Source organism: Anolis sagrei, chromosome 4, assembly GCF_037176765.1.
Source record: "Anolis sagrei isolate rAnoSag1 chromosome 4, rAnoSag1.mat, whole genome shotgun sequence".
Taxonomy (NCBI): domain Eukaryota; kingdom Metazoa; phylum Chordata; class Lepidosauria; order Squamata; family Dactyloidae; genus Anolis; species Anolis sagrei.
Window position 1 is genome coordinate 219,716,047 of NC_090024.1, and position 12,557 is coordinate 219,728,603.

Sequence of the window (12,557 nt, forward strand, 5' to 3'; positions counted from 1 at the left end):
TCTGCGTAAATAAAATACTGGCCTATGTCTTTGGTACATTCAAGCATAGCTGTTCCTTTGTTTGTGGGATCCAGAGCATCATCCTAATATTGCTTAAGTATGTATGGCTTCACCATGTCATTACATTCATTCTTTTTTAAAACCAACTTTGCAAGTTCTTGATTATAGTCTAGACTTGTTGAGACTGGGAAGCAGAGGAATGTACCCGATTATTAAACTGATGCCACCACTTCCATTGAATCTTGGGTCCCCAAAATTTGAAAGGTGAAAAATGGTTTACAGAAAAGCATGCAAAAAGCAAAAGAATAGAAGAAATACACATGGATTTGTGTGAACACTAAAACAGCAGATAAATGTTCAATTTCTTCACGTAAATGTGTTCCTCCCCAGACCCGCATACTACACTTTTATATACTGCAACAAGTTGTACTTATGATCTTGGCTTCAACAGAGGACCAAATAAGTCTTAAGCCCTTTCAGTTCTCTAAATGCTAAATTTACTCATTCTTCTCACTGGTTACAGTGAAAACTGAAGTGAGAAAAATGAAGTTAGAGTGAGAATTGGGTAAGCCCCACTGCAAAAATTCATTCAAGGTTTACTTTTTCAAACTTTTACTAAAAACAGTGCAGTGATTGAATGAGATAAGTCATTGATTTTTGGTAATTATGAAGATGTTCTGTAAACTTTTGTTGACAGACTGGTTGAACATTGTAGAGAATGTTTTAACAATACACAGATTTCCAAATGACACCCTAAATGCACTCTGCAGTCTACTGGGATCAAAAGAAAGAAAAGAAGTAGCAGTAGCAATTAACTCTGTTTGCTTCATCTATGATGAATGAAGAAAACGAAAATGAGCTGAGTAGTAAAATCTACACATTATAAGCCATAATATATTTTGGTCCTTTATATTCACTATAAGCAAACTGGTATTTCAAAAAATCCATGAAGATAAAAAATGTTTTGAATCTGATTTATATTTTTTCTTATATATGGATTACAATGAATATTGATCTTGAGATTGTTGATGTGGGTCTAATATAGCAATATTAGTTCTTAATTAACTTGAGATTTCTCATCAATTATAAGTGCATGTTTTGGTAAGGCAAGGCCTTTTAAAAAAGATACTGAAAACAATTACAATGTTTTTCAAAATAGGTTTTGAAAACACATATAGTATGAACAGCTTAACATTCAGTTTATTTTCATGGTGTATTCAACTTACTTTATGCTTCAACACCTGGATTGATGTTACCAGTACTACTGTGGAATATTACATTTTTAGTGTCAAATATTATCGTTTTTCACAACTTGGCTCTAAAAGGTCGGGCAACTGCGATTTATGTGATGCTTTTTCCAAGATGCATAACAACAATATGACCAGGAGTTAACTTTTACCTGTGGCATATCTTGTAGGCTCAGATACAGTAAGGTCTTCAGAAATAAAACTAAGGATAACATCTGCTAAGTAAAAGGGGGTATTTAAATTTTTCTCAACTGCAGATGGATTTTCTTTTGAGCAGAAGAAAAGTTGAAATTACCCTTTTTTTCTACTGCTTGGGCAGAGAGTACTTACAACACAAGAAGCTAAAAATCACTGTTATTATATTTATCAGTCAACCTTCAAATTCTTCTAACATTTCAAGGCTTCAGTCTGGCTGGACAATTTTATTGTTCTATAAACTATAAAATAAATTATTACTCTTCACCTTTAGAATAGTATTTAAGGATAATCTCATTTTGAACACATGTCAACTGTGATAAAACGTAGCAGATATTCGATTATATGGTAGGAAATCTTCATTACAATGTGCAAGATGGACATATGGGTCCACACCAAAGGCATCAGTGGACATTAGCCAGAACTGTGATTAATGGATTTATGTAGTAACTGGCAATACCTGTACAAACAACTGATCTGTCTAGTTTACCTTCATCACATACCTCTGTATTCCATTCATCATCACAGTAACTGTTGTTTGTAAAAACCTGGCTGATGTTGGCTTGTGAAAACAGCTTTGACATGGCAAAGTAACCTGGGGTCTTTCCTTTTTTTGACACTAACAATTGCAGCGGGTTGATACCATTCTGACTGCCATAATTGCATCTTATGGAATCCTCAGATTTGGAGTGAGAAAGTCCCTGATAGAGAATTCTAAATGTCCCCAAAACTATCAATCCTATGGGATGGTGCTGAATGGCATAGAAGTGTACTAAAACAAATCTGAGTCTTCCGGACTGCATTAAGAGAATGGATGGCAACTTACTATTTCTATGGTAGACCTCAAAATGAAAGTAGCAGGTGCATATTTCTGTGACTCTAATGCAACGGAAATGAACAGGAAAGTGAAAAGGGAAACAGATATTGAAGATGTTCTGCTTTCTCCTTCAGAAATTGTCTTTTCTTGAACTTTCTGTGCAAAAGAATCTGGGTGTGCATTTTAAATGACTCTCATATTTCAATTTGATATGAAACTAAGTTTCACTCTGAAACATTTCCAAAATCAAATTCTTCCTATTGGCCCATTGATCTCTATAACATGTTGTCTTAGTGATCTAGAACAGCAGAACATTCTAGCCCATTTTTTTCCACGATGTACCGATTTGCTACACAAAAGAAACTTCCTTCCCAGTTTTACTGTGCAAAAATACTGTTTTCAACACAAAATAACCATGCGTGAATTATGTGCAGAATAAGTCCATTCTTCTCTTCAGGATTTTTCCACACTCATAACATGCATTTAAATAATCTTTCAAATATTTTCTAATATTATTTCCATCCCTAATAATATCAACTGAGTTTAACAGAGCTATATGTCTTTTAATGGATGGTTGCATTTGCCAATCATAAAATGTTGTTTTCTCTGTGCATCAGAGTTTCCAGACCAAGGGCAAAATTGGGCCTTAAAATCTTACAAAAGAAGGTGTATTTTTGTATAGGACTTACCTGTTCTATAACCTGTGTTATTGAGGTACACTGCAAAGGTGTGGATTTCATGCTGGGCCTGCCAGGACGGAGAAGAACAGTTTTCATTGTTGGTGTAGGTGTTGTGATTGTGGACATATTTTCCTGTGAGAATAGAGGAGCGTGAAGGACAGCACATGGGTGTTGTCACAAAGGCATTGATGAAGTGGGAACCTCCCTGTTCCATGATCCGCCTTGTCTTATTCATTACTTGCATTGAACCTAAAGGAGAAAGAGTATCAGATTAGAAACAGAAAGAGATAAGATCAATGATTCCTTATTAATTAATTGAAGAACAGTACAATCTGAGCATCTCTTATGCAAAATACCAAAATTTGGAATAGTCCAAATTTCTCCACCCGAGATAGTGACAACTTTACTTTCAGATGAGTCAATGTACACAAACTTTGTTGCATGTACAAAATTATTAAGATTATTATATAAAATTACCTTTGTTCTATGTATATAAATTGTATATGAAGCATAAATCTGTGTTTAATTTTGGTTTCAATCTCCAACATACCTCATTATGTACATGCAAATATTCTAAAATCTAAAAGAAAAATCCAAATTCCAAAAGTAATCTGATCCCAAGCATTTTGGATAAGGGATATTGAGTCTGTACTGAAATTTTCATTACATGTCTCAGACAAGACACCACAGTGTGGTAATAGAAAGCCTACCTATATCACTGTAGGGGAAGGGGTGAAATGGCAGCACATTTCCTTCCATTTCAATCTCAAGGTAAAAAGATTTCTAGTTAATTTATCTGTTGCTGTCAAAATCCATTTTCCCTCCAGATACTGTGAGAATTACATCCAGCTCAGAATGAATGGAGAGTCTAAGAGGGAATGCAGATAATGTCATAATTTCTGCCAATCAAAAATACTGGTGCTTTGATGCTAAGAATACTTATTTCACTACATGTCTGGGTGGAGAAAATACAATGTATTGTTTGTATGGAACCCTGGAACTCTGAACTCCTGCTCTCCATCCATCCTTTCCATTACTTTCACCTGAAAATTATTTCAATAGCCCATGTGTGCGAAAAGGTACAAGATAAAAACGGACAGGAATCCACCCTTTAGCATCAGAACCAAACCATGGTCACAAAAACTTGGTTAAAGAGACAACTTTTAATAACATCAAATTGAGGCCGGCATGCTAATCAGACTAGGATGAGGCCAGGATCTGACCTTTTTTTAATCTGGGTGGCAAAGCAGAAAAAGCTCTTTCCTATATCTTGATATATTGAACATTTTGAACTAGAGAGAAGAGATTTCTTAGCAGATTTCAATGCTTAAAAAGATACAATGGGATACATTAGCATAGCACCTTGTAAATGTCCTGGACAGCATTGTGTAATGGTTTCAATGTTGGACTACAACCCTGGAGACCAGGGTTTGAATCCCTGCTTGGCCATGAAAGCCCACTGGGTGACTTTGTGCAAGTCATACACTCTTCGTCCCAGGCAATACTATGATAGGTCCACCTTAGTGTCTCCATAAATTGGACACAATAAAAGGTACACAACGAGACCAACAACCAACTCCCACAAGCCCAGAAAGCAGAGGTTGGAAGAGGCTTCAACATAGAACTGGAAAAATACTAAATTCCAGTAACTTCCTAATCTGTTGACTGAACATTGTTTAAAAGAGATGTTCTTTGGATCATACAAACAGAGCTGTGCAATTCATACAGTACTGCAATGGGCCATACAACAAATTAGCTTGCACATTTGGATCAAACTGAACCAACTTACATCTCATTCCATCTTTTATACTTGCCTAGGATTTATTTTATCCCACTACAAACTAGGCATAGTGCAATATTTTAATAATTAAGACTCCCTTAATTTTTGTTATCAATACCTCCGTTTTTTTTATTTAAAGAAAAACGAGAGAAAGCCCAGCAGGATGAGGAAGGGGGATGTCAGATGAAGGCCAAACATGAGTCTGAGGCTCACCTCACCTCAAAAGTCAGGTATAAACAGCTTGTTCTGACAGCGGCTGGAATTATATGATATAGTCAAGATAACTTTGGTAAACTCCGTAATCTCTCTTTCATAGCAATTGACATTAACTCAAAGGCAAGCTGTTAATCTTGGATAATAAAGCTGATTATCTTGCTTTCATTTCAGGATGGACTAAACACAGATCTTGTAAGAGATATTTTCAGCAGGGTCAGTTTTGTTAAATTCCTCAGGTTTGGGGATCTGAAAACTGGACTGCAAAAGGGTAACTTTTACAAGCTCTAACTGGTACTGGAATTTGAAATGGTATGTGTGAAAAGAAATTTCCTTGTCATGCATGGAAACAAAAAATCTTAACTAAGAGATCTGATTTGCTATTGCCTTTAAGTGGTTTTAGACTTAAGGCAACCCCTCTAAGGCAAATCTTTTGTCTTGAAAGGGTTTGTCTTGACAGGATTTGTTCTGAGAAGGGTTGCTACTGCCTTTCTCATGATGGGCATTGATGGGCAATTGAGAGCCTGTCATTTGCTTCTGGGCCTAAGCATGATAGAGAATGGTTGTTTGACACAAAACAGTATTTTTCCCAAAAGAATTGAATTTTAAACATAGAAAATAGCATTTCTGGGATATTACTGCTGTTTTCTCTGCAAACAATATGTCAACTTTGTGGAATCCCAAACTGTGAAAAATCTTGTCAATTCCAAGATTTTTATCCTCAAGATTCTTAAGTGTCAAGAAAGTTTATCTTTCAACACCCTTTTTTGTGTATTTTCCAAAATTCTTTCCATCTCCAAGCTATCACACAGGATTGTTTGGGTAGCCTTACTTGGAGATGCCTGGCATTCCCTAGTGGTCTTCTAGGCCCAACAATGCTTAACTTATGAATTGGTCGTGCTTAGGTGTGATCAGAGTAATAACAGATTTTGTTTTGCTGTTTAAAACTATAAACGAACCATAAGGATGCAAAAGGGTAGAAAGTGTAAGAGAAATTGTAGAAGATAAACTGAAAATGATTAAAGAAACAGTTAAGAATTTAAACAGGAAAGAAGGAAATCTAGAGGTCCCATTTGTTTTAGTTTTGCATTCACTGTGAAATGAACACATTTACTTAGTAAGGGCTAATAAAACATTAACATGAACACAGTGTAAAAATTATCCTATTTACTAGTGTCTATGTTTCCCTTTGGGATTCTCAGCTCAACTGGGAATTTGTACAGGAGCAATTGTACATCAGATTTTAATTTGCCTTTCTAAGACGTTTCACAAATTTATGTGTTCTACTGTAGTTGCTATCCTGAGCAGCTGATACAATTTACATGCAAGAGATAGTGCTGAGAAACACATTTGTGGGAAGGAATGTTCAGATAGTCTTTTAAATTGTTGTTTTCCATCTTTCAGTGTAATAATTCAAAAGAAATTCATTGGACTCCTGTTCCTCCAAACCCTGTTTTCTGGCATACCTGAAGTGCTTCATATCCTATTTGCAACAGGTAGAAGTGAATTTTGTAGGTCTGTGACAGAACAGGTCTGTCTCTCTAGCCAGAGCTCTCTATCCTATTTTCAAGGTCAATCCTGACATTAAAGAAATGCCTGCTTGTGTAGGGAATATTGGCCCATGCCTGTCTGCCCTTAAGTCCCCATACCTGTGCAGAAAAATGTGAATAAAACCTGTGTCAATTTCTTTTTAGGAGAAGACAAGAGGGTCACATTAGAAATGATTTAACTGGCTCAGGGCAAAAGGGTTTTCTTTGAACTCCCTGTCAGCCATTCAAAGTTAGCAAAGGTCAAAATTGCTCAAACGCCTATATAGCTCTAGGCCACCCTGTGATAAAAGGCCACTTCCATCAAGTTGCTAAGAGAAATATGCAGCCAAAAGATGTAAGTGAACCACTTGCTGTACCTCACTGCAGACAATCCAAGTAATAATGGGAGAAATTAAAGGGATCTTATGAAGCAGAATTCTCCAACTGTGTGGAAATTTTTTACTGATCAGTATGTGGCAAATTTAGCTTAAATGAATCCACAGTTGGGCAAACTTCACGAGTCTTCATATGTAAATCTTTGAACTTCAGTCATGCCCTTGGAGCCATAAACCAATTTCTTCTAGAGGAACATTTCCATGATATAAAGTACTTTTTACATATACTGTACAGGCAGTTACTGAGTAACAAACATCCAGCCCACAAATGACTCATAGTTAAGAACGTGGGTGAGACAATAGGAGGTGAGAGAAATATACTCCAAGGAAGGGAAATTAACTTCTGAAAGAGTTATAATGGGGAAAAGGTGTCTCTACGGAAGTTTTATTACCAATCCTTGTTTCCACAAGCCACATTTTCAAAATTCAATGATCACAGGGACAGAAAATGAGCTGAAATCTTTAGCAAAGCAAACATCACATGGGTGTTAACCCTTTCCTATGCTATCCAAGACCTCTATCAAGGTTTCCCCTTGACATTAAGTCTAATCGAGTCTGACTCTGGGGGTGGTGCTCATCTCCATTTCTAAGCCAAAGAGCCAGTGTTATCCATAGACACGCTAGCCAAGGTCATATGGCCAGCGTGACTGCATGCAGCACCATTATCTTCCCGCCGAAGAGGTACCTATTGATCTACTAACATTTGCATGTTTTTGAACTGCTAGGTTGGCAGAAGCCAGGACTAGCAGTGGGAGCTCACCCATTTCATGGATTCAAACTGCCAACCTTCCTGTGTGCAAGTTTTACAGCTTAGCAGTTTAACTCACTGTGTACCTGTTCCGACTTACAAACAAATTAAAATTAAGAACAAACCTACACAACCCATCTTGTTTGTAACTTGGCGACAGTCTGTATTCACATTCACATTATTAATACGACTGAAGCAAGATGAACTCTAACAAATAGATTAGATGATCCTATTGCGGGTACTAGTTTAATACTCAGGTAATATATATAGGACAACAAGGAAGTCCAAAAGCTGGGTGAAGTACCCACAAGGGGCCTTCTTATATTTCCATCAAACCTATCTGACATTGGTCAGATTGAGAGAAGACCGTCCACTGAAGATCTCAAAGTCTAAGTAGACTGTAGAATACTTGTAAGGGATAATACAAATAACATGGCCCAACAAAAAAAAATATCTTGGCCTATTTCTGGGATTATTTGGACCCTGTTTCAGAAAATTACGTTGCTTAGACCACATCAGCGCTAGTTTCTCAGATATAGCTTTTATGATTTTCTGACGGCAAGCAGATGAAGACTGGTATATGGCATATATTCTGTACCTCAAAAACTAGAGACGATGGGAGCAAACTGGTGCCATTTTTGGACTCTGCAGGTCAAATATACACAGAAACAGGGCTAACATTTGAGGCACCAAAATGTGCATTGGCCAGCAAATCTTTCAGATAGCCCAAACCTATGTGATTAAGGGCTTCACCAGCGCTTTCAATTAACGCCTTGAAACAGACTGGACTTGCTCTAACAAGGGAGTCATATACTCCTTGGAATCTGACCCAGTCAACAGTTTGGCTGGAGCTCTTTGGACCAGAGCAACACTGAGTGTGTAACAGTAGCCAAAGAAGATTTAACTGAAGCATGTAACCACATAGCCAGATCAGATATCTACAGAACAGGTGTTGCTGGCACGGTAGCTTTAATTATGCAAATTTAATCCTCACCAAAGTAGGTGTTGAATCTCACAGCAATCCAAACTATAACCTCAAATGCAGCGTAGTCTGAAGCCTTTTTCCTTATCTGTTTTTCAACTCACCAATACAAACTCTCTGCATTTTTACACAATCTTTAGTAATGACAGACATTGGCTCAGAATCAGTTCTCCTTGGCAATTTTCTGCCAAATTTGGGCAGCAAACAGTATTGGCATTTTCCAGATGTATATACTATAATGCCAAATTTTGATGCCAGACTTTTTTTTTCTTCATTCTGTACAAAAAAAGTAGGCTTGGGGTCTTACTGTGGCTTGCACTTTCTCCATTCCTAGTCTGCAATGTTCACATATCTGAAAACACCTTTCAACTACTCTGTAGACGGTCCTTGTTTAAATGTATACAGACAGGATAGAGCCGGTGCAACTACTGAAAATATGATAAGCATATACAATAACCTCCTAATTGCCAGATGAAATAGGTTGCATTTCCACTTACTGACATACTCCTGGAAGCTCCAGAGTAAATTCCAATTCGCTTTGTTCCAGATTAACTTCTGGAAACAGTGCTTCTGCCACAAAACCAACTGTAAACCATATAAACTACCCACAGCAATTTAAAAGTGAGTATGCATTATTTAGCCTGTGTAGACACGGTTTCAGTGTAAACATAGCATAGCCAAAAATCCAATTGTTAAATCTGAGTAAACGTGCTGACTCAGTGGGAACTTGGTTTTAATTCTTTTTTAAATCATGAAACTATAAATGAAATGTAGCACCAGAATATAAGGGAAGAAACTCAGGAAAAACTTCCAGAAACGAATATAATCCATTACATTAAATCTATAAGGCACTCAAATCATATGATTTATCCAAATAAAAAGATATTTGCAGAGATTGCTATGCACAGATGGAGAGTAGTAAGCAATACTATTATTACTACAGTAGTTAATAAAAAAGACACCAAGTTTCATTTTAAAGGGCATTCAGTATGATTATTTCTAGATTTTCTGATGCCTTCTGTCAATTTTTCCCTGAGAGTTATTTATTTATATACTATATTTATATACCACCCCTCTCAGCCCAGAGGCAACTCGGAATGGTTCACAAATTGGCAACAATTTGATGCCTCAACAATTATAACAAGGAAAAACAATCAAGAAATTATTTTAAAAACAATAGCATATGATTTCAAAAAATAAATAAATATAAAAGCTGTACAAAGCCTTAAAACATTATCATGAGTGTCTCCATATTAAATCGTTATTTCATTGTGTTATCAACCTTAGTTAGATACTAAGGTTTAAAGATCTAAAGCTGAAGTAGCCTCATTGAGTCAAGAAGAACCTGAAAAATCAACATTTCTATAGGTTCCACTGATGCAATGGGTCAACTCTTACTGGAACTTACAATTGGATTTAGGCCTTTGTCTGTTCTAAGTATAATTTTACAATATGCTGTCATTTAGCTGCAGACTCATAAATAATCCATCTTACATTGCTTCTATGACAATGGAGTAAATATAGATTGGTAACAAATGGGACCAGTTAAAAGAACTTTTAAAAACCAGTTATGACCGAGTGCTAGTTATTCCTTCTAAAGCTGTTGACATCTTACCAGTGAGATATGATAGTTCCTATCATTCCACAGCACCGTCCAGAAAAACCAGTAATTTTTGCTGTCCTTTTGGGCGCAGACATAAAATAGAAAAGTTACTTGTGTTTTTGTATGTCAGGAAAGATGAATATTATAACCTGAATGCATTAGCTTTTCGTTTTCCAGAGTACTGCTACTTGACAGAAAAGTTTGCATTGACTGGGTATATGGCATATACTCAATAGTACAGTACAAAACTGTACTGTACTGTTTTGATTGTTTGATTTTAAATAAATTTTGTATTGCATATTGTTTTTATTGTATGGGTAGTTTAATATAATTTTAATGACAATTTCCTATGTTTTCATCTACAGGTGTTTTTACTTGTATGTCTTCTTTATCTTGCAAGCTACCTTGTATCCTAGCTTTGGGGAGAAGGTACAGTACAGATGAAATAATACACAGATTGCATTCTTAAATACTATTTAGTGTTTTAGTTTAAGACAGCCATATCATTTCTGGCTCACCCATCTTTTCTGCTATAAGCAGATACATATTTTTGGAACTATCAAGTTGAACCTAGAGTTTTATAATGGAGTCAACTATTGCTATCTTTACAAAGTTTTGCTGGATAAATATCAATGCCTCCTGCTGCAACCATCTGGCAAACACTGAGCCTCAGTGTTTTCCTCTATCAATAATAAATCTAGGATTCTGGTAGGCAGTTCTGAATTGCATTATAAAATTGCCAGACAACCAGTTGAGGACAGATCAAGAAGAAATGAATCATGATGATGAGACACTGAAAAGGAATCTAACTAGATTGAGGAAACATAACATGATGCCAATCATTTCCCTTTAGGTATGGAGATAAAGGCAGTGCATTCCTTATACAGTATTCTGAAATCCGAAATACTCCAAAATCCAAAAAGTGTCCACATGAGTAGTTAACCAGTGACACCTTTGTTTTCTGATGGTTCAGCATACACAAACTTGGTCTGATGCACAAGATTATTTAAAATCTTGCATAAAATTACCTTTAGATCAGTGGTTCTCAACCTGAGGGTTCCCAGATGTTTTGTCCTTCAACTCCCAGAAATCCTAACAGGTGATAAACTGGCTGGGATTTCTGGGAGTTGTAGGGCAAAACACCTGGGGACTCACAGGTTGAGAACCACTGCTTTAGATGATGTATATAAATTGTATATGAAACATAAATGAATTTTGTGGGTCTCATTTTTCATTATATTTATTTATTTATTTATCAATTTTATATATCACCACTCCCCGAAGGCTCGGAGCGGTATTGAACCAGAACACAATCAGGTGAAACATTTTCCCCAGTGATGCACTACAATAAACAAAACAATATTGCCAAAATATCCCCTGGAAAACTGAATTACCCTTTCTTCTGGAATATCTGAAACCTACTGTAGAAAGGCAATTCAAATGAGTTTCCAATAATCCCTAACAGTAAAAATATAATTGGCTGTACCATTCCAGTTACATCTAAACCACAGGAATAGTAAATGCTATAACCATCAGTACAGTGCTTTAAAAATCCATCGTATCACCTTGAGAATTCACACATTTACAAAGCTTATACAGGTCAAATATACAAAAATGAAGTTTATAAAATGCAAACCACTAAAAGCATACTGTCAGTCAGAAAAAAACTAGCATAAATGTACCCTACACAGGGGTGGGGACATTGTTATATGAAGACCCTTTCTTTTTCTGCAGTCTTCCCAATTCCACAGATTGCAAAAGGGTTTTTTTTAAAAGCGAGGGAGTTGAAATATGGTAAATTACTATTTCTGAAGAATTAGTTTGTCCTTTATCTTTGACTCCTGATTTGAAATCTGATTTTGTTTCATATTTGTTTAGGTTGGGGTCAATCTGGCTGAAAACTAACCCCAACCTAAACAAGTAGGGGGAAAAAAAAATCAGATTTTCAACATGCATGCACAAAAATTATCCCCCTTATCACCACGGCAGTTGCCCAAGCCTGCTTTCATCAATGAGATAAAATATACAATCTGGAAAAATGTGGATACTGGATTTAAACAAAATGCATTAAAATAGATATGATTTCCACACTTGCCATTAAAGCAAGAATGAAAGGAAAATGCACCTAGGATCCAAAATGATACATAGAAAATTTCACAACCCCAACTGCATGGTCTGACTATTCCAGGTTTACTGAAGCCCTGGATAATATCTCTAGTTGATACAGACATACCACTCAAGTTTTGTTGCAAATCTCCCTTCCTTGCTTGAATAATAATGCTTCCCAACCACCACCACTTCAAAAATGTAGAAGACCAATAGTCCAATTTAAACTTTATAAAGGAAGACCACTTACTTTAGTTGTAAG

General features: G+C 36.2%; 1 protein-coding gene across 3 annotated transcripts in view; it reads right to left on the minus strand.

The window, feature by feature from the left end:
• The window catches only part of SULF2 (sulfatase 2), a 350,055-nt gene that overhangs the window by 88,394 nt on the left and 249,104 nt on the right, over positions 1-12,557 (minus strand). For all 3 annotated transcript variants that reach the window (XM_060772158.2, XM_060772159.2, XM_060772157.2), the window contains one exon: positions 2,949-3,188. In XM_060772158.2, coding sequence (XP_060628141.2) covers positions 2,949-3,188 — 240 coding nt within the window. The remainder of the gene's footprint in view (positions 1-2,948; positions 3,189-12,557) is intronic.